The sequence below is a fragment of the Macrosteles quadrilineatus genome, unplaced genomic scaffold (genome assembly GCF_028750875.1).
Source record: "Macrosteles quadrilineatus isolate MER2022 unplaced genomic scaffold, UCM_ALF_1.0 Scaffold_4__1_contigs__length_99947679, whole genome shotgun sequence".
NCBI classification, from domain to species: Eukaryota; Metazoa; Arthropoda; class Insecta; order Hemiptera; family Cicadellidae; genus Macrosteles; species Macrosteles quadrilineatus.
In genome coordinates, this window is record NW_026542597.1 from 21,616,267 (window position 1) to 21,641,740 (window position 25,474).

Here is a 25,474-nt window from a genome sequence, read left to right on the forward strand (position 1 = left end):
ACTTCATTTGTCTGTAAAACTCTCACGTTCGAGAATTCAGTTAATCTTCTAATTCAGTGAAGGGAGAAATTACTGATAACAACTGGTAAAGTCTGATAAATTGGCAATATTGGTTGGGATTTTGATCAATCGCCTTATTGACGTTAACTAGTGGTTCGGACCACATAACAAGTTGAAACATCCAATTACACTGCTGAACCAGTTCACCAGTTTCCCGAGACTTGCCGTATCCAGAATGATGAACGGTTAAGAAAACATTCCCAGCGTCAGAACAATATCCGAAGCTGGACTGTTTATTTGCTCTGACCCAACAAAGGTACGAGTGGACCAGACGGATCCTCATCTACATAATTTCATCTCTGACGGATAAAAACCCTTTCGGCCTTCGCCAGGTAAATCACCGGGAAGCGATGCCGTTCATCTTGTGGCCCTTTGGAAAACAAGTCATTAGCGATATCGGTCGACAGTTAATTTGATGCTTTACATTTCAAAAAATAAATTCTCGTTTGCATATGGAATTTGTTTCCAAAAGCTTCTCAATTGGCTCCTCAAAAAATCTCAAATGACGTATTACTGCTTTGTATTTCCTGTGTTAATTTCATATCATAGACAAAGTATAAAATCAGCACAACTTAAGTTCTCGGTTGTTTTTACTTTTACGGCCAAAAACACAGGTTATACCAAACTTGCTGAGTGGATTAAAATATTTGGGTTAGGATTATATTATGCTGCTTGTGTATTACATAAAAGGTTTTATTAAATGTTGGCTATTTCATGAAGTTCTTAAAAATATATAATTTAAATAATTGTGTAGTTTTATATTAACATAGAGAACCCTCCGTAATTAATATTTCTTTAATATTAGAAGAAGCTAATTAAGATTCTCCTAACGATTAAATTCGTTTCGACGTGTTAACTTGAATAATCATCATACCTGTTTTCAATGTGGACTTTGTTTTTATTTTTGACTGCATGGTTTTACCTTAAACTGCACGTAGGTTTTAGGTAACGTTTTTAAAATCATGTAAGCAAAAAACTCAAAAAACAGTAAAAAAATAAATTCTCATTTGAAGCTCATGATTATAAAACTGCAGCATCGTTCTATCCTTCTCAAAATAACATATTCAAGTGACAAACGGAGGCGTTCTATCCGAATCTACACAACCGTTTCTTGTTCCTATTCCCTGGAAGCCGTATAATCCATCAACATGAGTAATCCCCGGCGATCAGCGCCTAAAAGCCTGTAAATATGTAACGGTCCGGACAAACGCTGGAATTAACCAGTGGTGACATCCATTTGGAAGCATAAACGTCCCGATAACACCCGGCCCGAGTGGTCCGATAACGGGGGCTTTTAAACAAGCTGTTAGGCGACCCTGGGCTCTACTGACTCATTACAGCTTCAACAGGGTGTACTGGACCGAGGATTGTTGCGCGTTGTTTGGAATATTCGGCAAATGTTTGGAGGACATGAGGTTTCAGGACGAAATATGGGAGTAGTTTAAAATATTGGGGTTTTTGTAGGGCTAAATATGGGGTGTTAAGGTTTAAGACTAAATGTGGGTGTTTGGGTTTAGAACTAGATATGGGCACATGGGACGAAATTGGGGGCATTGGGTAAGAGCAATGTTTGGTAGTTATCAATTTATGAGAAAATATAAAAGGGTTTGGGATTTAAGGCAAAATATGAGGAATATTCAATGGTTCTTGGTAACGAAGCACACTTGCCTATAGAACTCCAGACCTTTTACTAGTCCACTGTCATAAAATTGAAACTAGCTGGAAAAACTCCCACGCACATAAATACTCACCCCTTAAACACTTCCTTTTGAGGTCAGCTTCGACAATAAAGTCAAGATTTAATAAACACAGCCAAGCGATACAACACCGCAGCACAATAGAGAACTGCATGCCTCGCATACGCACTCCACACACAATGTACCTATGGTAATTCTAGCACCTCTGAAATCGTTAATTTCGGATGTACAATTGAATTAGATAATAGAGATTATGATCACGACCCGAGCGGGAATTCCAGGAGCCGCAGGCATGTTGGGTAAGAATGATGAGTTGCTTGCCATTGTGGGTGATTCTGGGCGAGAAAAGCGCGTGGTCACACCTAGGTGATGGAAATACGTGTTTGGGATATTCAAAAGCTCTTTATAAATTTTGTTTACCCAAGTAGTGTAACTGTCTCGTTTTTTGTATATTCTTTTGGCATTTATCGTCACTAAACGTCATCCTTGTCAGAGAGCTCTTTCGTGGATTCAAAATTAGCAGTGACCTGACAGTGAGACTCCGTTTAAGTTATTTCCTGAAAGACTTTGGACGAGATTGTTAGTTGTAACACTTTAACACTCAAACACATTACGTTGTCTTATTCGCTTTCAAGTGTATGGACCTTAATGATGTTTTCAGGTGAGATTCATGAACATACATATCCTCTTTCAGTCCCCTTTACATCCCTTCTCCTTTTTCAAGTTGATGACGTTAGTGTACTAATATTGTCTAATTCAAATACTAGATACTTTGTTGACAAGGCACAGTAAAGAATCACAGTAAAATTACAACATCGTTTACAAAATATAACTCTGAAGATACTCGATCAACTCCTCGCCCGATGCGAATCTTGAAAAGAGGTCAACTATTCACTATTCCAACAAAGAGAATAGAAAGGAGGAGACAGGGAGAACAACAGTTTATGTTGGCGACACTGGTTCACTCCCGCCATAATTCTCCGCCAATCTGTGATATATTCCCTCCAAAGCGCCGGTCCGCAGTCGCATTGCCTTGACTCAGATATCATTACGCTCATGATCTATCCCAGTCAGTGATTGTAAATCAGTAGTTATTTCGCGGGTGTCGTTTATAGTGGTAGTAACTGTGGATTTATTGGTAGCTACGGTGACATGTGGAATGGCCACCGCAGCGCTGGGTGTCGGGTGGCAATCAGAACTGGGTTGTCGGGTCCACGTGCCAGACATGGGCTTTGGATTTGGAATTAGCATATGTCAATATCCTTCGAAGATTTTCAGAAGTTAACATGAAATATGTTGCTGACGTGAGCCATGAGTTGAAAGGTAACGGAGTTTTTCGACGTATTTTTATGCATTCCTATGATTGAATTCAGAATAGCTATGACGAAAACTTAATCGAAACCACAACTTGGAAAATGTTTAAGACTCGCAGATGTATTGCCTAAAAGGTTTCAATTGTTTGAAGTGAGTGATGGAATCAAGAGTAATTTATATGGTGACTGTGTTCCCATGTGTTTCTCTAATCGGATTTATAATAGCTACGGAGACCAAATTGAAGTCGCCAAGCAGATTCAACTCAAGAACTTTTTGAAACGTGATTAGGCTTTGACTGCACTTGTATCGCAATGATACTAATAAAGATCAATGTACGTTATGTAGTTTGTGTTGTGACAGCAAATGGGAAATTCAAATCTAATGTTTTGAGAAATGGACATTTTAATCAAATTCATATCTCCAAGTATAGTTCAATAATATACTCCTAACAATAATGTTCATTGAGTGAATGAGTTCAAACTCCAACTCCAAGGACTTGTTATATATCGTGTGAGTTATGTAAGCTAGACGTTGATCAGTTTTACACATTGGCAATATGCCAACCAAATCTTAAATGCCGGGTTGCCCCTTAAGTGAATTCTGCATAAATAACAAGTGAGCAAACGGATGATCAACCGTAGAGAGATAGGAAGGATAATATCAAGAGATCAAGATTAAGTTATGAAAAATTGCATTAATAACATAGTTTTAGTAATGCATACCAATTTTGCATGACGGCATGTTTTTTTATTGTAAATTTTCTCTGCCCTGCTAGATCTCGGATGACTTTGGCACTAAATAAATCGCTTGGCTCTTTTTTATAAAACCGTGCAGGCTGGAAGCTCCAGAAAACCTTGAACTCAGTAGATCAACGCCAGCCAATGATATACGCTTGGAAGTGTCTACAAACAAACTCGCAACACAATCCATCAGAGAATAAAGCATATCCAATGCATCAACCTAGGTACACACACAATAGATCTACGAGGATAGGGGCGCTTGGCCCTCCCACTTGATCATTAACATACAAATCACTATGGTGTTTTATGGGGACAGGTACTCACTCTGGTGGGGCGATAGTACGGTCTGGGCGCAAGTCTAGACCAGCCAAGTCACCTCTTGGACAAATCAAGAGGGGAAATTAGCCATAGTAGGAATCTGTCGGGTTTCTTTAACAAATTTCCACAAGGTTAAGTTGTGATTTGCCCATGGCATTTTATAGAGACAGACACTAATTGGCGGTAGAACGATCTGGACACAAGTCTAGACTAGTATAGTCACCTCTTGGACAGATGAAGGGGGGAGTTTAGCCATAGTGGGAATCTAGAGTTTTTTTTTTCTTTCAATAAATTGACACTATTGTGGTGATATGTTAATTGAGCCTGAAATTTTATAGGGACAGGCACACTAAGGCTGGGGATTTGTTCACATCCTAGGACGCTAGGATCCAGCCCGGAACTGTTTTACTCATTACTGTAGGCTAGACCCAGAGGGTGAGGGTCGTGGCATTATTACATATATACCTTCATTTGTGATAGGCGGGATTTGAACCCGGGACCTTGGGTTCCAAAGCCCCGAGCTCCACCACTAGACCAGTTCGCTTCCCGGTTGGTGGTAGAACCATAGATAAGGAGTATAGACAAAAAGAATTCATTGTCTACTCCTTTTATCTATGGTAGAACTGTCTGAACGCAAAATGAACATACGAAGGATAAAGATAAGAGATTGTGAAAATAGTTGTATAAGCTCGTGCTGTAAGGAGCGTTCCTAGTTCAAGGAACAATTAATTCATTAACTTGATAACGAAGATCGTGGTGTATGGTGTGTTTTGGCTTAACGTATATTCAGTGGTGGTTCCAAGGAGGTCCACCCCTTTCTCCCATTAGACCCTGGAAAATAAATAAAAAGTACATTTAGTCCTAAAACATATAAGAGGTCTTTGGACACCATTCCTATGTTTTCAAACAACCAACCTTAACTGCATTGCAAATAATTTTGTTAGTAATTGTGATTTATCTAGAATAGCTAAAAGCATATCCTTCAACCAATAGACATACCAAATTGGCACACGTCAAAACGTCACTATATATCCAAAGGTCCCCTATGACCCTTGGCGCCTACTCGCGACACTAGCGACTCTAGCGGCGCCGTTGGCAGTCGTAAGTTTAATATATTGCCTGTATCTGGGTCGAACCGAAGGCTATAAGGCTTTATGTCTATGACAAACTACAGTATCGCATTTTCTGCTTACTACATTCATTCTCAGCCGCCGTAATACACGAGCAATGACACTTCCAATCGAACGCTGTTTAGACATTGTCTACTCCACTCTAGATTATACTGTACTAAGTCAAGTCTAATCAAAACCTGTAAGACACTTTTACTTGGCTTCGCGATATGTATCTAGTTGAACAAAACACAGCAGCGATTTTGTACAGGGTGGATAAAACACCCCCTATCTAATACTTTTCATAGCAAATATGCAGAGATATCCTTTTCGTGGTCGTCTAATCTTAGCAGGAAGTTTCATTTTATGATTTTAAAATGTTTGAGATTTTGGGGGCAACACAAATTTTTTAAAATACACCCGATTCAAGTGACACCTCATTTTGAAGTGTTTACAAAAACTTAAAGAAAGTTGAAAACCAGGGTTCGCTACCTCTTCTGTGTCCAAAATGGTAGCCCGTCAAATGTTTCAACGTCTACAGATAAAAAGATAAGAAAAATCAATGTAATGGTAAATTTAGCTACCATTTTGGATAGAGACGAGATAGCGAACCCTAGTTTTCACCATTCTTAATGATTTTGTAGGCTATACACTTTGAGGTGTAACGTGAAGAGGTTTTACATTTAACAACTTTGAGTTGCCAAAAAATGCCCCATTCTTGGGGGACACTCAAAATTTTCAAAATCATAAAATGAAACTTCTTGCTAAGATTGCACGACCACCAAAAGGATATCTCTGTATATTTACTTAAAAAGTATAAGATGGGGTGTCTTGACTTTTTATTCACCCTATATATTTGGCCTTTAGATATACACCTACTCAAGTCTTATAAAATGCTGTAGAGACACTGTCTACTTGCATTCTTGATGAATATGAAGTCTAAGCAGACATAATTAGAGGCTCTTCTAACACTGGAATAAGAGACACAGAAAGTCAGGTTTGATCGAATTCTGCACTATCACTCTTGACTTGGGGTTTTTTATATGCATCAAGGGTAACCAAATTGTAGCTAAGACTCTGTTTACTTTGGGCTTAGGTTACGTTTGACTACCTCTACCATAATCTGAACTTTGTCAAAACCTGAAAATAGTATAAATATACTGTAGGCCTACGGTGAAAATATTATCAACAAATTTGTTATTTTAATAGTTTATTGACTATGAAACACTTTTCAACCAACATTTACAACATCTTTACTCCCCCAACCTTTCAGACATTTTAACCGCATCGGAGGAGTGGAGGTATGCGAGGATGGTTCGACCTTTGGTTGATATTTACAAATAAGTAGTGTGTACAATTAGTGGGCTGTCGATAGCACCACCATAACCATACAGTACCCCATTACACCATTATTACCCACCTAGACCACTTAGCGGCCGATTGAGCCATCCAGGTGGGGGAAACTTCATAAACCGGGAATATGGCGGGTGTAAACGGACATTAGTTGGGGATAAGTGCAGAAAATAAAATGCACTTAAGTGACCAGTGAATCGATAAATGCATTACGCTTGGTTAGGGATTGGATTCAAAATTGCATAGAAGGTTTTGCATGTGGCATGACTTAAGTTGTGATTACAAAATCAATAGGTTGTCTTATTTAATTTTACCCACAATGAGCTTTTAGCCATGTTTACTATACTTTTTCTATGTCCCACCTTCACATCCTTACTAGCACGGAACTGTTTTACAAATTACTTCAGGCTAGTTCTATATGGTTACGGCAATATCACATAGGTAAAATCCTTGGTGATTGGCGTGATTTGAACCCAAGACCTCGGGCTCTGAATCCCCAAGCTCTAACACCATTCCGGCTCGCTCCCCGATGTTTAAAGTACTGGAAGCCGTAAATGCAGTGTTCAGAGTAAGCTATGGGTTCACATTTGTTTAAATGGTCACGTCTCTCAAACAATAAGGACCTCCTTCAGCTTTGAGAACTCTATAACTGGTACATACAGGAGCCTATTATCGTGTATAGTAGATGTTTCAATTCAGAAAAGAGCATTTTTTAAATTTCTACGTATATATTGTTAAATATGAAAATCTATACAGACACAATGTTATGTGTGGGGTTAAGACTGACAGAATGTTTTATTCTAGAAATACTCAACAAGAACTAAGATGGTTAAACTAACACAAATGCCAAATGTCATACTGTTTTCATAACTTTTCTGACAAACTACACTCTGTTTCAGTGGGGAGTTCCATCTGGGGTTCCAGAGGTCGGAGCTACAAGGAGCGTCTTGGTACCAATTTTTACATTGGGACTGTATGAGAGAGGCGCAGAGCAAACACAGACTAAGTGAGTATATTCCTGCTACTTATTCCTTCGAATATAATTTATTTTTATATAAATAATGCTGGAATACGAAAACGCAAACGATTCAGATACAGTTTATAATGTTTTGAAGGGGTTCGGATGGTTATAGTCTGTATTATGGAACCTCTCTCCTGGCCGTTCTACTTGAAGACTGGCCAATGGTTTAAGGCCCAGGCCAGTCCTAAGTAGATGAGAGCCAGGAGACAGGGTCTATCATACAGACTATAATACTAGTGGTTTAAGCCATGTACTTGTTTCCTGTAGTATATGGTATGAATATCAACAATCGCAAATGTCTTTTGATAATGCTTTGATGGTGGTCCTTAGCTCAAGTTAAACCGTAGGTTCACCAATCAAGAAAATTGATTGTATATTTCAAGAGATGTACTTTCCATATACTGAGGAAATCTCTCCACGAGAGCTTATATAAAAACTCTGAGGGCTTCTGGGATATGATTACTTTATCATCCGGTCCTAATGAATATTTTTTATTACTATTACATCCGTAAAGTACATTACAGTCAGAAGTATTGAAGAAATCCAAGTTAGATAGAAGCTTGAGTCTGAAAAAGGGAATAATTTAACATCTTTCTTTCACGTAATCACATTTCCTGTTGGAAAATAAGAGGAAACCTCAAAATTAGGAAATTCAAAATTAGTTTTATAGTATTTTATCTAACAGGCTTCAGCACTCAAAAACTCAACGCGAGTTACGTTCCTGGTAGAAACTCCCTGGATGGAAAAGAGCGGGAGGCTACTTTTGTAACTGTACTTTTGAGTTATTCGTGAAGGTTTTAAATGAGGGAATATTCCATATTGCATATCCCCTTGCCTTCCGTTGCATTATCCACCTATAAGGAAACTGGCTAATACATAGCACATCAGTAGGCACTCCATCTTCGGCGTTCTATCTGTCTAAAATGGGCCAATCTGGGGGAAAGTTGATCTAAAATAATAACGGTCGTATGTTCACGCTATGTATTGATTTCCGCTTTCTTTTAATAAGATTCTCGCATATTATATTTAAGGTATGCCTTGATTGTTCTGTTATCATAAGAATGTTTGACATGCGTTTACATTTGCGTAGGTACGTTGTAAATCGTTGAAAGAACATGTATTTTAGGCCGGTGATAACTTATATGGATTTTAAGCTGAGATTTGAAGATGGAATATAAAAACAATTAACTCTAAACTTTTTCAAATGCCGAAATTCCCAGTATTCCTTTCGGTCCTAATAATATAGTATCTTTAAAAAGAAGTCTTCAGTAAAACAAGTTGTAGGCTTAGTAGGCTATTCATTTGCCATAATAAAGGGCATTTAAAATGCCAATATTCTCAAAACATTAAATACATTTGCGTTATAGAGTAATTTGTTTTTACAATGTTACATGTCAAAAAAATATTTACTTGGAAAAACTACGTTCGTTTTGTATGGTTTCGATAAGACACAAGTATTTAATCTGTGCTATTAGTATTGTCAATAAAAATCTCAGAGTCAAGTAATATCGGTCTGACTTTCCAAAAGGACACCAAGCATATGGAACCTTGACGAAAACTTTATGTAAGCCAACTCAATTATCCATAACCGTTCAAAATAAACAAACATAGTGGATAAACGGCTCGGCTAGGAATTCCAAAAATGGTAATGGATATTGGCGATTGAATTTGGGGGAATTTAGGGGAGATCTGATCGTCTATCAGCTGATCCAAGGACGGGCAATATGGCGATCAAAGACCGAGTAGGCCCCCCAGGCTGATAATCCCCCCTCAATTGGGGTCCGAACACTGTAATTTTACAATTAGTAACAAGGGGTCGGACAGTGGACGGTTACGTAAGTCTACGTGTTCATTAAGACGTGCAATTAAAATAGAATTAAATCCTAATAGATATAAATACGTCATTGATCACATGAGATTGCGATCCACGCAAAAGGAAACCCCGGATCAAAGTTTAAGTAATTTTAGCGACTAGGGAGAAATTTCAACGTAAAATTATTAAGGAGCGTAATTTAATGTAATTTTCGTTAAACGATGAGTATAGTTTAGTGTTTCGGGAACTTTCTTACGAATTTGTGTTAATTTGTGAGATGGGAATTGATGAATGGAAATTGGTCATTTTATTTACTAGTAGGCCTAGGTTTGTTTGTAAATGATTATTCATTATATATTTTGTTAGAAATAGTATATCATTACCTTACTTAACTCGTTATGGTGACTTAAGTTTGACCACAGAAAGAGTGAATAAGTATTTGTACAACTCATTTCCTTATCTATGATTTGACATAATCCTCGAGATGTCACTATGAAACTATTCATATTTACAGAGATTTTTCGTCTCAACTACCTTTAGAGTTTGTGTGATATAAATTCAAACATCGACTAATTAGAAGTGTTTCCAGACTTATTTCTCTGGGAGGCATTCATTTATGACTTCGCGGTACTCAAATTCAAAATTTTCGGCCACATCAAAATTAATTTTAAGTAATCCTATCACACGTAGTTAAAATCGTACAAACTCACATTGAGTCATATATTTCTTTAAGTTCAGATAGCATTATCTAAACCGGGCGAAATTCCTCAAAACTGAACTTAGCAAAAGGTCGCCGGATCGTTTAGTCCTAAACATTCGACATTCCAGTCCAGACCTATGGCCGTGATAAATCGCGATTTTCCCTCCGACTCATTTCCCCAAATTACCGATGTTCGAATCTCGATATCGGGAAATCTCGCAATCGACGATAAGTCAGCCGGACAGAGCGGTAAGCGGTATTAGAGCCGGTACTTTATGCCTCACTAATATGGCAGTACACGGCCGCTCGTACTTCTTCAGTCTCCCGCCGTATTCGATGCCATCTCAATAACGCGAACAGCTGTTTATAAATAACACCTGTGACTGATTGGTTTACGGCACAATGTGGCCAGTATACTTTATTACCAGTTATATATAGCATAATAACCCTACAAAAGGGTATTCCCCTTCTATCGGTCCCACGCTGAGATCGTATTTCCAACTTTTTACGACAAGTTTGTACGCACAAGCGTTCTGGATTAAGTAATACCCGGTTTGATTCGTTTTACGATTTTGTGTAGCGCTCACCGCATATCAGCTGGTCACTGACGACAAGATGTTGATGGCCGTCGTTATGTTTATGGCGCAACTGGATCAGGGTATCAATATGTCGAGTTATGTTGCGGTTTCTAGTAAATGTCAGTATTTAAAGTTCAGTAACAATTTTCAACGAATGACTCGTTCAATTTTACTGGCTAGTTGTACGTATATTTATTTCCATTACATAACCGGTATAATATACTACAGTGAAGGAAACATCTTAACAAAATTTAAACGTATTCCTCTATATAATCTCCTCAATATCTCGATCATTCCTTTAAAACGCGTAAATGAAAGCCAACATATTGAAGGCACTCAATTGCAATTAACATCTTCGATATTGGAACACGGTAGAACCTTCTGATGGCTATGTACGCAATATTTTAATAAAGTATTGCATTTTCTTTGGGTTATACTACATGATTGGGTCTTGACCGATGTACTTGGTTGCAGTCACTCAGTCCGAGCAAGACCGTTCTTGTATTCTACTGCTGCGGATACAGAGAAGAACGGGGGACTGGCTCTGGGTCCACTGTGTGCTTCAAGTCAAAGACAACATGGAGAATAGTCAACAACCTGTCATAGTCTGCACGAATCAAGTCCTTAGGTGAGTTGATCATTTCATGTGTCTGAATTTACTGTAGGGAATCCTGGCTGATCTAGAAACTGTTTACCGGTAGTTTAAATAAGAAACCGGTTTAAGAAGACAAAGAAGAATTAGAATAAGGACTATCATGAGTATTGCGATTGCTCTAAAGGTGACTGACATAGTCCATTTTACTTGATGTTCTAGTCACTAGTCACATACGTTATAACTCGGAATCGAACCCAGCATAAAGAAACAAGTACACGTACAGGTAGAAACGAGCTCGGAACTGATGGATCTAGCCTTCGATAATATCTGCAAATTATTGACTACCAAACGTTTATGGGATTGTAGCCAGGGTAAACATTCCTAAATTCCTCTTTTTCTCTTTCAATCGTTATCGATTGAGCAGATACTAACTCCGAGTTATGATTTGACTCCACTAATTTCGCAATCATAACTTGTTCTTGACCTCTCCGTTATCTCGGTGCTATCGTTCCATCTGCATCGCCCCCCTCCTTCTTCCCTTGACCTTTGAGTTCTTCTTGTTTGTCTTGTTTATTCTCTAATTGGACTTGTTTATCTCCTAGGAAAACCGATCGTTCCCTTAATCGCTGCTGGATTTCATTTGATTATGAGTCATCGTGTGGTAAAGCCGAGGATGGTACAGCTGGAAAAAAGTGCATTCCAACAAGATAATTTGCAATACTAATATGAAACATTTAAATCGACTGTGTGAAATTTTTATAATCCGACACCTTGGCAATTTCCAAAGTCAACGCTAGTCAATTTCGGAATCACAAATTTAGCAGCCAATTTATTTCCTATCAACAAATGCATTATTAGGTCATGCGGCAATGTTACAGAACTTGATTTTTTCATCAGCGTTGCAAAATGTATGAGCTAGTATCTCTTGGATTGTGTATCTATAGGAGTGGCTTTGCGAAATTCTTCTGGGTGTTTTACTTAACTCAGCGAAGATTGCAAACAATTTAAAAGAGGTTGAGATCACACAACTTGCTCCTGTATAAAAATTATACATTTTTGTTTACGAAACGTAAAGCCCTTGAACCTGAAGAGGATGCTTGTTAAATACAGACTGAGAGAGTTGCATTGCTAGTGAGGCCTCGGACATCGGACTTCAATGCAGAAGGGATTGTTTTATAAGGCATATTCATAAAATGTGAGTGGGGTTCTCTTAGAAGCATTGTTTTAGATACTCTCTGCGTACCTTGGAGTATAACTAGCTTTCAGAAAAGACAAATCAGTTTCTTTCCTGACTGCCAGTCAGAACGATGATGCTCTCGGATTGCTTGGTCAATGTCACGTGTCCAGTTGTGATTACAGATGTGGTCATGACCAGTTAACCGGGTCCGCCACCGCACGACCGTCACGTCACCGCGTGCCGCGCCGTAGCAGCAATCCTGCGTACTCACCCAACCCCTCGTACTACTGAAGATTAATTACTTGAGTCTGTGGTGTCAAGCCCCTTTAAATTGGTTGGAATCAAAATACTTTAGGGGGTTAGGAGGTTTTGGACGTTTCGTTGTTGAAGTTTGTGATTACTCGAGGCCAAAGGGTTTTTAAATGTCTTTAAATGATGAAACAAAGTCGTGATATACTCATGTTTTTACAAAACTATAGTAACCCCGTCGTACTGTCAAAATGGACATAAAAGATTCTGTCGTAAGACAAAACTGCATTTCTAACATGCTAATCACTGGCCACTTGTTAACTAATTCTTATTTCATTACTCACACTCTTATTTCATAAATGTTCAATGAGAGATTGCTATAGTTCTCGATTTTGGAGTAAAAGTTCTCATTGATTACTGACAAATTCTGCAAGCTTTAAATCTATATTATAATCAATCTTCCAAACGTCTTGCAATGAAAAGACTTTCCATCCTGATGTTTACCCCACATTAATCTATTCCAAGCCTCTCCTACACCCGCTAGTCGATGTTGCCACCTTGGTGCGGCGAATGTTCTATTCAGCCAGCCGTTATCACCTTGTAGGGCAGCGGAGGTGGCTTACCTCCATCTATCGTCAACTGTCCAATTACTGTTGATAACGGCACCTGGACCGTCCAAGACGCATCCTTCCTCTGATAACCTCCGCAGCTGTCTGTATCCAGCAATCGTAGAGGTTGAAAGTGGTCTGCAGAGAAACTCGGATTGGTTGTCTTTGAATGCTAGATTAGTCTGCTCAAAATTTGAGTTAGCACTGTTTACAGTTTGTAACAAAGGTAGAACAAGGCCTTTCACATTGGGTTCCGTAGCCTCAACGGGGGAAAAAACGGTCCTGTTTCCAATTAGAAGCCTTGAAATAACTGTTTTGATAATTTCTATTAGTCGTTTATTTTCACTGGTGATAATTAGTGCTACTAAAAATGAAGACTGTTGAAATTACTCGTTGTTATTGGCCACCAGAGCTGTTTATAATGGGAGACGGAGGTCGTCCCATAATCCTACCCGGGTATTGTTGAAGCTAATCGCCTGATTTATGGCCTTTCCTGGCAGTTGAGGGGTAGCAAGCGCTAGAGTGGTGGTAGAGCGAGATAGAAGATGGAGTTTGTTGCCCCCAGCGACACCGGACGTCTGACGTTCCCAGAAGGATAGGGTTGACATTACAACAATTCGACGCAAGAATTTGAATGGACTTCCGTTAACAAATAATGCAATGAAGGGAATCAGTGTTTAGTACTAGGAAAGGTAAAGGAAATATAAGTGATTAGCGTACAAGGATTTAATTTGCTATTTCTTAGATATTCCTTACGTAGGGTCACTCGGGTCACTTTGCAGGGAAGTAACTGCGAGAGTGTGATTGACCTCAATTGCAACCTAACAATTGTTTTGATTTTACGTGGTAGCCTCATAAGCGAACATCTTTAACACAAAAACTAAGGCAACGCTGGTGATACAACTATTGGTCATAGTTTATTTCGTTGAGTCGTAAATTAAGACTTATTGAAAGATTTGTCTATACAAAATAATAAAATCACAGTTTTGTACGATATTGAACAAGTTTTATTAAAATCTTTACTGCAAACGTCACATTCCAAATACCAATTGTGTGACGAGAAAATGCGTCATCTAACCAGTACTCCTAATGATGTTGATGAAAATATATTTCTGGTCATTTATGATCTAGTAGTGACTTTGTTATAACAATTCTGTCGAACTATAGGGTGTTAAGTAACTCTCTACCAACCTTTTAGAATATAATTTCTCGGTTAAAAACAAATGTATAAATACAGTATCACATTTAAAGCACCTGTAAATCAATGGTTACACACAGAGCCACCATTTTGTTTTTTTTATATCCATGTTACTTAAAATTTTAAATTGTAAATAAATGTTAATGCTAGTATAATTAGTTTTTGCAAGGATATATTACAATTTATAAATGTAAAATTTAATATGGCAGCCATTTAAACATTTTTAACAGTAGTAACGTTATACCAGTAAATCTTAAAATAAACACAAGAATGCTTTTTACTGTAAATTCTGACACAAACGTAATGACACATCGACGTAGAAAATCCAATTAAAAATGACCGAGATATGGCATTTTTGTGGTCTGTGTCTAAAAAACTATGATAGTGCGTGTGGTATAAGTACTTGTCTGCAACTATGTGACCAACAAACCAATATGATAGAATCATGAGAACTAAATATATACTACGCGACACAAAAACAGTCATACCAGTGTTATTTTTTATCAGGTTTTCTATCTTTATATGTTATTGCGTTTGTCTTGAAGGTAATAAGGTACTAGTGGAACCCCGTCGAAATCGACGGTTAATCTTGAGGTTTTATGTAAATTTAGCTAACTGCGTTGGATAGAGTGAAGTCATTAAAATCTTAGTTATATGAAGGGACGATAAGCAATAATAAGTATGACGATTGTGTTCCCTAAAAAACGTGATTGATGAATTCGTTTAACACAATATTTCCTACCTTTCTTTTTATCGGCTTTAGGTTGCCTAAAAGGTTTTTTAGGAGTCTTATAATTGTTTCTTCATGAGTTTGTTTCATACCAAAGCCACTTTCACTATATGGGAGAATGAGTTCATAATTAGTCTATCATGTTACGGAAAGAGTCAATATTTATTACTGACCATTAATTCAATCTGCTTTAGGAAAATCATTCAGATTGTATCCGGATTTATAAGTAAATCTTCATCACTTTTTTTTATGAAAATATCTGATTCTCCAGAAAGCAGTAACATTCTTACTTCGATCTCAGCAATTTTAAATCCTTCTCTTGCCACATCGACCTATGTATTTAATTATCCTGTTCTTACTTGATAGTTCATTAGCTTATGGGGTAGTTTTGCCTTGGCCATATAGATCACATAAAGCTGTGCATGTATTTCGTGGATACGAATGAACCATAATTGTAAGAAATTTTATCACAAATCTTGAACATTTGCGGAACCAAATCCATAACCTAGTCCAGCATTGGTAACACATTATGCAAATGCGATGAGATGTGATGACACTGTTGTGTTTCCGAATGTTTTGTATGTAGTGAGGTTTAGATGCGTTGTTCAACCTAGCTACATGTGTACATCAAAGTAAAAACTGTGTACACATTTTTTTTTAATACCTAAATTGACATAGTTCATCTACTTTATCAAAACCATAGACTCCGTAGTTAGTCTATTCCAAAACTTGATCACAGCTCTCATCCTCATCCTACTCATCTATGATACAATTTTCAACCCGATTATCAAAAACTGTTATACCTACCAATAAATTAATCTCAGGCGTTCTTTCTTGAATTTAAAAATAAATGGTGATTGAAAGTAGGAAAAAAAGGCAAGTACCAACCTTACAATATGCATAAGCTAACCCGATAAGGAATAGTTATATGTTCCTTTGAAATTTATAAGTCACACTTATTTCATAATTTAAAATTTTCTAAGAGCAATAAAGCATTGATTTTTGAACAAAACATTTCAAACGTATCATAAATTCATCATTTTGTTGAAGCTATAAAAAACTTGCCATGCAGTGGAGAATCCATTTAAAATCATAAATAGTAATGTAAACATTTAATTTTGACAGTTAGTTTCAGTAGACCTTTGAATACAATTTTAATATTAACAGCTGGTTCATTAAAAGTAGTGTAAAATTATCCATACGGTTGAAATGTAAACAAAATTGCAGAGTGAACTTTAAAGGCCTCTGGGGCAGAGCCCCAAGGAAGTTTACATCGTTTCTCTTTTGAGGGCTCACCTACAGACTAATACCTTTCTTTAGACACCCATACCAAGTTTCTACGCCCAGCCGTGTTCTCAAATTAGCTGTGACAAAAACCTCGTTTTCCTCCATAAGAATAACATGGGATGGGAATTTAAAGGCCACTGGGGCAGAGCCCCGAGGGAATTCTCCATGTTTCTCTTTTGATGGCTCATCTACAGACCAGGACCTTTCTTTAGACACCTCTACCGGGTTTCTACGCCCAGCGGTTCTCTCAAAATAGCTGTCACAAAGAAAAACAGTTTCAAATTAATATATAGATTTTTTGTGAAATATTAATTGTTTAGTATAAATGTAACAAATTTGCCAATATTAATTTAACTATCAATTAACAACCATCATCAAGGCAAGCCAACTATGAGTCTACTGTATTCTCCATACAAATAAAATAGCAATTTTAAATTTACAAATCGTCACTAATAACCCTACAAAAACACTTCAATATATATACAGTATATTATATTAGTTGTTTTATAAGATTTACAAACGTAACCATTTAAACAAAAGTTCGTATTAAATAATAAAATATTTGGCTTTTTTATGAATAAAATACTTCTTTTTCAAATTTGACCATAATTTAACCATTATATTAGTAATAATTTGTTCATAAAGAATCAACAGTTTACTTAAAGCACAGAATGTATGTACTGAGAGGTCTAAAACACTATTGATACCTTTAGGCTATTTACACAATATACTGTTAACTCACAATACGGTAAATAAATATTACCGCAAAGGTCCTCCGCAACAGTTCTTTTTTTCCTTTTACAGTGGATATTAGATACTATTTGCCTACATAAATGGAGGCAAGTGGTTATTGATTTAGATTGAACACTCCAATCATCAGGCCGCCTAATAGGCGAATGACGCCACTGAACACATAAAAAATTATAAACACCATTGGATCACAATGTAATGGGGTGAGTTGTTGATCAGTTCGATCCTTATGGCTGAATTTTTACCTCTTTCCTTCTCTTCACCCTACATCACTTTCACTCTCTCCAACTCGCACTAACTTCCCCTACATTGGTGTCTCACCCCCTCCACTGTCCTACGCTTATTCATCTTCAACCCCAACGCAGGGACGGGTAGCGCTGACAGATCAGCCGAGCGTCGCTAATAGGATTATCGTATGGGCAGAAAGCCTACACCCGTTTATAATATACGTACAAGAATTTCCGTCACAGTTCTGACTCGTCCTTTATAGTGGATGAGCTGGGTTTCGGCTCTTGTGAAGCCATAGCCATCAAGCTTAAAATTTATTCATCTCTCGATGTCATCAACTGTTAATCCACATATAAAACATTAATATAATTGTTAATGCATACTAACATTGTTCTGAATTATTTAGCTTTGTATTTAGGATGGCATGTATAAAAAAGGAGTAAAACAAAAATAGATTCTAGATTCAAACTCGTGCAACGTTGTATAATTTTTATTTAACCATTTTAGCAATCTAACGATTGACATGTTAAGCATTTAGTTACAAAAGGCCATGTCCGATAAATGACCCCATGAATAAATTACTGCTCTGAAATCTACTTAGTCTAATACACTGTATACGGTTGATCTATTTTAAAATTCTCCGTTTTGATGAGTATAGCAGCTCCTGGTCAATGTCATGAAAACGCATGAACAAGTATCCTCCTTCTGAAACACGTGGTTCAGAACTGGTCTATGTTCTGAATAAACTGAACTGGCCATGTAATGGTCAGTTCACAGCGTTTAAACCTTCTGTAAGACTTTTATACCACAAAAGGTACATACTATCACATTAATCTATCGAATACCGTTGATGCCTTGCAGTTTGACGACCTGAGGAACGCTTGGCTGGAAACCGCGGAAACGAACGGTACGAGGCTCCAGGATCCTTGTGGCCTTGATACCTTGATATTTGTTTGTTTTTGTGGTCGCGTTGTCATCTGCCGAGACACAATTGCCTTCACCTTTGTTGTTATTAACACAAGAACTGTGTAATGTCCGCCCGGCGCCGACTGGTGCATTACCCGCGCATTATAACATTATATCGCCTCTAACTGCGGCTTCTCTCGGATGAGAAATTATTTACTTTGTTAAACACTTTGGTGTCGGTGTACTCAACTTGTGCTAATTGCTTAGGAAATTAGTACGGGCGTTTTCCATTACTGTAAAAATCTAGGTTTTACAACGTGACAAATAAGGTCTTGATGGCAAGAGTACCAAGAGGATAATAACGAGATTGTTCATACGAATGAAACCCAGTCATAGCCACGGATTGAAAAAAGAGTGTACATAATGAGATTACATTTAATTTTTGAAGAATCTTCATGAGAATAAAGTGAAGGCCAAGACGAGAAAACGAAAAATCTTGAATGAATGACATGACAGGTGTGTTACTGACCACGGCTTAAGTCAGAACTGTTAAAAGGAAACCCAACAATGATGAAGGACCAAGATAGATTGGCCCAGTACATATCAAAAAGCTCCCGACTGTTCTCAGGATCGAACCAACAAACCTTGAAATCACCGAGTGAGAATCCTACGTAGACAAAAGTTTTGACAGTATTTATGACCATTCCAACGTATCTGATCTTCATACGGGCTTTCTGTTCTTCTTTGATGTAAAATGGTGAACGTTCAGTATTCAACTTCCTCTATTATATGACTTGTGGAGAATCATAACGTAGTTAGCTTCCACTTGTGATCAGAAGTGGTTGCAAGAGTAGCAGGACCAAACTCCGGCATATAAAAAATGGAATGATTTGGACTGATCTCCTAATATTTTGTCTTTTGACCGAACTGCCTTTGTCTGGGATGAAATACGAGTTGTAAAGGATTGTCAGTAATGTTGCACTATTTGTGTACATTTCACCCTTTCTTTGTGAAGCTAACCCTTTCAAACAATCCAATCTTAAGAGAAAAATCTGAATACTTAAAATCTCCATCAGTACTCAAACAACGCTAGACTAGATGTTTTTCAAACACATCACATGTAGTCTTTTGAAATCGTTCTCAGTAATCAAAGTGCTGTACTCACAAGGCCATCCTTTGAGGGGAGCAGCTGAAAATATTGTATCCTGTCTAGCCCGAGGACAATCAAGGAATGCGTCTGTCAGAACTCAGAGCCATACAACAGTCTGGCTCACACATTGTACACCTGCCACCTGCTCACATCTTATTATGATTACGTCTCTATTAGTGGATGAATGGAGTCACCATTAGGCGACGTCCTGAGCCTGCCATTAGTCAACCTGCAGCTCGTCCGCAGGATGAAACTGTGGAACTACGAGGCTGCATGGAACAGTTCCAAGCCACCAACACGTTGGTGATAAAAAGGAAATAAAACTTTGCAAGTGGTTGAGAAAGTCGGTGAACACTTTTGAGTTGGTAGGCTGAATTGTCATTGACTACAACATACTCAATTTTAAGGGTAAAAATAGTAAGAACAAATTTATGAAAACCTACCGCTTTATAGTAGGATGATCTTTCACTGTACATATACGACAACATTTTTAGTGCGAAAAGTGGTAAGAGGTATCTATGAAATGACGGGATTTTACTAGGGTGATTTAAAACGGAATAGTCTATTTTGGGTAAAAAAACAAATAGATGGGCAAGAACAAATAGATTTGGTATATAGCAAAACTGTCCATCATTGATTTCCTTGCCAAACTAACTTTCTGCTCACGATATTCCAGGTTATTCCGGATTCAGAAATACCGAACTGAACTGCAATCGGTTATGCAACTATGCAATTGCAGGCGCATAATCCAACCCTGCAAACTACAGGTCTATCTCGACTACAGGTCTATCTCGACTTTCTCTTCTATTGGAAACATGTCAGAGGGATGGGATGTTCACTATGATTCTTTGGGCATACAGATGTGATAGTCATCAATAAAACCTTTTTAGTAAATAAACTCAGTTACAACCATAATGTTGTCAATTATAGTGGACGCAATCGTTGCTTAAACGTCTGCTTTGTCTTCACGTGTATCTCCTTTAGATTACTGAGGTCTGTCATAATTTTCTGATTGGCTCCTAAAATCTTTTTTTCTTCTTCTGGAATCTTCAGCTGCCTTCTATCATTGACTATTGGATACAGAAGTTGTTGTATTGATAGTCAAAGCTTCTAAGCTATTCTAATCACAGTTACTTAACACATTGTTATGAAAATATTAATTTATTTTTAGTTAAAACAAAATTTCAGAAAATGAACACTTCTTGTGGGACTAAACTAAATCCTACCATGTTGCCTTTTAGGATCAGGGAGTGTAGATTTTTCACAAAATGGTTGTCATTAGATGTAAATCGATACTTCAATTGTTGCTTTTAGTGACTTTTATTGGTTTAAGAATGTCAAATTGACAGCTATAATTTGACACCATATTTTAGGCAGCGTTACAAAAAGGCTGAACGTGAAGGTAAAACAATCCGTTGAAAAACTTGATTGGTAAGAGTAAAACCACTACTAGCAAAGGTTGAGAATCTTAAAGAAACAACCTCGGTAGGCATTGAAATCTCTTCGTCTTCCCGTAGCCAAAACCACCACGACTATTACAGTATGGTAAATCTATTAAGAATACGACATGGGTATAGGGATATCCTGAATTACCTGGCCCACACATTTCTAGCTTGACGGGCTACACGTCACAGATCCAAAAAGCGGATTGCCATCCACAGATTTCCTAGCACGTTCCTTCCAAGTCATCAAAGCTTCAACAGTTGTTCAAAGCTAACTTGGTATATTTTTGCACAATAATCCCGAGTTACCTCGTCCATCTCATGTTCTCACGGGGGTCCGCGTTGCAGATCCCCTGGGTAGATTGCCTCCCCATAAGCCTCTTGCCATCTCTGTAATTAGTGGCGACAACGTACCAAGATAATGAAGTCGTTGCCATATATTTAACCCGCGATCTAATTGAACACAGAGCACACTATCTACTTATCTGGGATATGTCCTGATAACAGTATAGTTGTAATTAAAGCTAAGCATGCTCTCCGGCAAAATAAACAAGATCGCCGGCGCTAGGGCGGTTGTTTACTACCACTACGTCGACGATTTTGTGTCTTCATTGTGTTTCCGTGGATTCTTTGTTTGGGGTTATCAACAGGATGAATGCTATTTAGATTCGGGTTTCCTTCTGTGATTTCAATTCTTCGTTGAAACCATTCTTGTATTCATCTTGGTAATTAAATTCCGAAATGCTTCTAGAACTATGAGCGATGTAAGACCAGGGCGTGAACAGACACCTCACAAAAAAACGCCACAAAATTTCAATTATGTTGAAAACACAACAGCACAAAACAACAGTATCACGAACTCTTTTCATTACGAATTCAACTACGCTTTTTTTCTAACATTATTCTGGCATAGTCAACAGTCACAGATTAAAATATAGACTACTGTTTTATGATTATAAGTTATTAATACTAAACAATTTTATATTTGGTTTGTTGCCAATCTCTCCACAAAACAAGGAATGCATCTAGTAACGTGTTCTAGTAATATACGAAATCACCACCAGAAAATGTAAGCACAGCAATACAGTCACCTACCTACTCTATTGAATTTCATTTTGAAATCCTAACGATAATGCCTCCGCTATAATTACAAACACCGCCAACACCAACTGCCGAAGATAGGGAAGCAATTAAAACTAGGCGATCGGTTGAACACCGTGGGAGCCCAATCCCCACACTGGTGCGATATGGCTTATGATTTACCGAGATCTTATCCCGACAATAAATACGTTACGGACGAGATGTTTGTCGGACTGTTTATATAGCATCGGACGGCACGGACCATAAAAATATGAAGAGCAGATCCCCGATACGCAGACACAATGGTCTTCGGTTCGGTTGTAATAGTTATTTACGGGCAGTTCGTCGACGGACCGCGACGGTACGCGCCAATTATGACCATTACGTCACTTCTCCCTCCACTTCTCCGCCACCTTTGAAATATGTCGAAGGTAATGGCACATGTTTGTTGTAGGCCGCCATTTTACCTCAAACGGCAATTATTGGAATCTACGTGTCGAGTAGAGCTGTTCGATCATAATTAGTTCTTTCAGATTAGCTAGTCAACCTTGAGTATTTCCTAGTATGGGAGCTGGCATTAAATGTGACTTTAAACTTAATTGCGTGAGAAAACCAGTATAGGTTTGATTCGTATTGGCCGAACAAGAGTCACTATTACCTCAGTCTAAACTATAAACGTCGAAAAACTTAGCAGTGAATGCTGACAGCAGCGCACTGTGTAATGACATCGACAGATGCGTACTGACAGCAACACGCTGCGTAGTGACTCTGGTTGGTTGTTGCGCAGTGATAACGTTGTTGCGTAGTATTAGCGATGGACGCACACTGACGCCGACGTGCTGCGTAGTGACGGCGCATGCGTACTAATCTGTCTGGAGGCAGTACGCTAACAAGTCCAGCTCATCACCACGCAGCTCTCAGGTAAATGTTGTAGACACGGCAATCTAAGTGCAAATGGCCCCTAAATGGGTTCCCATACCGTCGTAGCATCGCACAGGCCGTAAATCCTCTCCGACAACTGCGGAGCATGTGAAATATGAAGTGCGCATTTCAAATATGTCTAAATAAATCTTTTAGGCGCTTAACCTTTCCGCTAACAGCTTTCTCCGTTCGTCCGAGATGTGTCAAATTTGTAATTGTTTATGTTAATGGGTTGTCAGCACTGTTCTCCGGTTAATCGGCGAGCGGATCAACAATATTTCCCGTTGTATATTGTTTGGATATCAGTAACATTATCTCGGTATGGTACAAATAAGAAATTGTTCCTAATTGTGTTGCAAAGTATTTTAGTACACCTACATATTTTAAGTAATTATCCCCAGTGTTTGGGAATTCAATTTGGACAACACTATAAATACACTGACTGCTTATAAAAATCCCAGTAATGGCTGTAATTTAAATTTTAAAACATTGAAGAATCAGGGTAGAGTTACACAAACTACCCTAATCATAAGTAAGTTACATCTTCTTCATGAGTCGTTTCTGTTAAGCATGTTTAAATTTTACCATGGATAAAAAATACTCCTCTCAGTGGCTTAGACGAAACATATATGAACTTTTAAATGAGAAGGGCTTCGTGTGTTTTTTTTTTCAATCAAATTTTGCGTTTAGTTAATTTGTTGACACGTAGAGTTTCACATACAGTAACTTAAAATTTTTACCTAGAATATTCCTAGTATTTCCATATACACTACGTACTTTGGTTTTTACTGTTAGCCTAACGATTTAAAGATGGTATCTGGAATCAAATCAATGAATAAGTCTTGAAGAAAGAAGACAGAGCGATAATACACATTTCACTTTCCTTCGTATTTGTAGATCCTTTGTCGACTTAGCATCAGCGTGGTATATTAGTGGCGAAATTTTTATTTGACGCTTTCTCCTAACCAATTCACCTCTCTTGGCTCATCAGCCTCTATAACCAATTCTTGTCCGACAGTGAACGAGAGGCCACCGTGATGCGAGCTAACAGCTGGCTCTACCATTACTACATGGTGCAGTCCAAGCTACAGTACGGCCTAGCCTACGACACCCATGTGGCTACGAGGATGTCCACCCCGTACTTCCAGCAGTCCCAGTACCATCCCCAGGATACGCCGCCGCCGCCTCCAGTCGCCGCCTACCATCATCAGGTGTCACCATCCCAACTACCAACCCCTACGCCACACCATCTACACCCTCAGGTGAGTCAAGCCGAAGATTCTACAAGTTTTGTAACAGTGAGTACAACAATTGTAAAGTGATATAGGTGTAAGAAAAACTGAAAAAGATAAATCATTTGAGGTATGAAAGAATTACAGAAGAGTTGAGGTTCAGAAGGATTTTTTTTCGGATGTGAGACTTCTCGGTATTGCCTTGATAATAGTGATCTCATAGAAAGGCTGGAACGGTTTTTGTTTGATTGGAATGAATGGATTTGGAATTAGAATTTGATTGTTGTATATGGCAGAATTTGCAGGGGTCCTTGATAGATCTCTGATTAATTCAACCATTCCTAAAATATTTACATATATTTTTTGTAGGTCTACTCACATTGTACATACAAGTTTTACACAGTGAAGAATTGTGTAGAGTTCAAAAGAGGGTTTAAATTTTGAAACAATACATATTTTCACTCTTGAAATTCTCTCTATCTCACCGAGGAAAATGTCACTTCCGATAGGAAAAATGATATCGGTACTTTTATAAATAACTCGTACTGCAAGTTTACCCAATACATATTCTTCCTCATCTACAGGCCACGCTGGCGCACACCCCCGAGCCTGTGTTCCGGTACGGCCGTCGCAGCGAGCCTGAGCCCGTGGACTACTCTTTACACTCAGAGCCCCAGAGGCACGACTCTCCGCACCTCAAGCAGGAGCCCCCGAGTGATCTGTCCCCCGGGTCTTCGCCCTCCTCGGAGGCTGTGGACCGAGAGGTCGGCGGGACTGTCCTGGTAGCATCTACAACCGCTTCCCTGGGCAGGTCGAGACTACTTGTCAAGGCGGCAACAACTATTGTAAGTAGAGAAAGACTATGTTGAAAGTAGAGTTGTGAGTTAATTTGCAATTTTCATTCGTATGCTTTCGTTTCGTGCATTAGTTTAAGTTGGAGATTGCTGCATTTACGCTCTAACTTTGAAGAAGAGTAGTTAGTGAGTAAAGTATGTTTCAGCTGTTGATGGCGGTTGAAAATGAATACCTTTATACCTTTAAACATTTGTGCATAATTTTCCTTGAAGAAATTTTTTTATAATACAAACTATATTATATATTTATTGGCTACGAGAATGCTACGATCCATTTTTACGCCAAATACCTTTTTACTAAACATTAAAAACATATTTTTTTGGATATAACTTGTATAAAAATTGTAGTGTGACAGGGTGGACA

At 38.2% G+C, this 25,474-nt stretch overlaps 1 protein-coding gene across 1 annotated transcript in view; it reads left to right on the forward strand.

Annotated features, from left to right (window-relative positions):
• The window catches only part of LOC128993413 (PAS domain-containing protein cky-1), a 130,834-nt gene that overhangs the window by 100,106 nt on the left and 5,254 nt on the right, over positions 1–25,474 (forward strand). The window contains exons 7-10 of the mRNA XM_054417303.1: positions 7,491–7,597; positions 11,178–11,331; positions 24,043–24,286; positions 24,841–25,101. Of these exons, the coding sequence (XP_054273278.1) occupies positions 7,491–7,597; positions 11,178–11,331; positions 24,043–24,286; positions 24,841–25,101 (766 nt within the window). The remainder of the gene's footprint in view (positions 1–7,490; positions 7,598–11,177; positions 11,332–24,042; positions 24,287–24,840; positions 25,102–25,474) is intronic.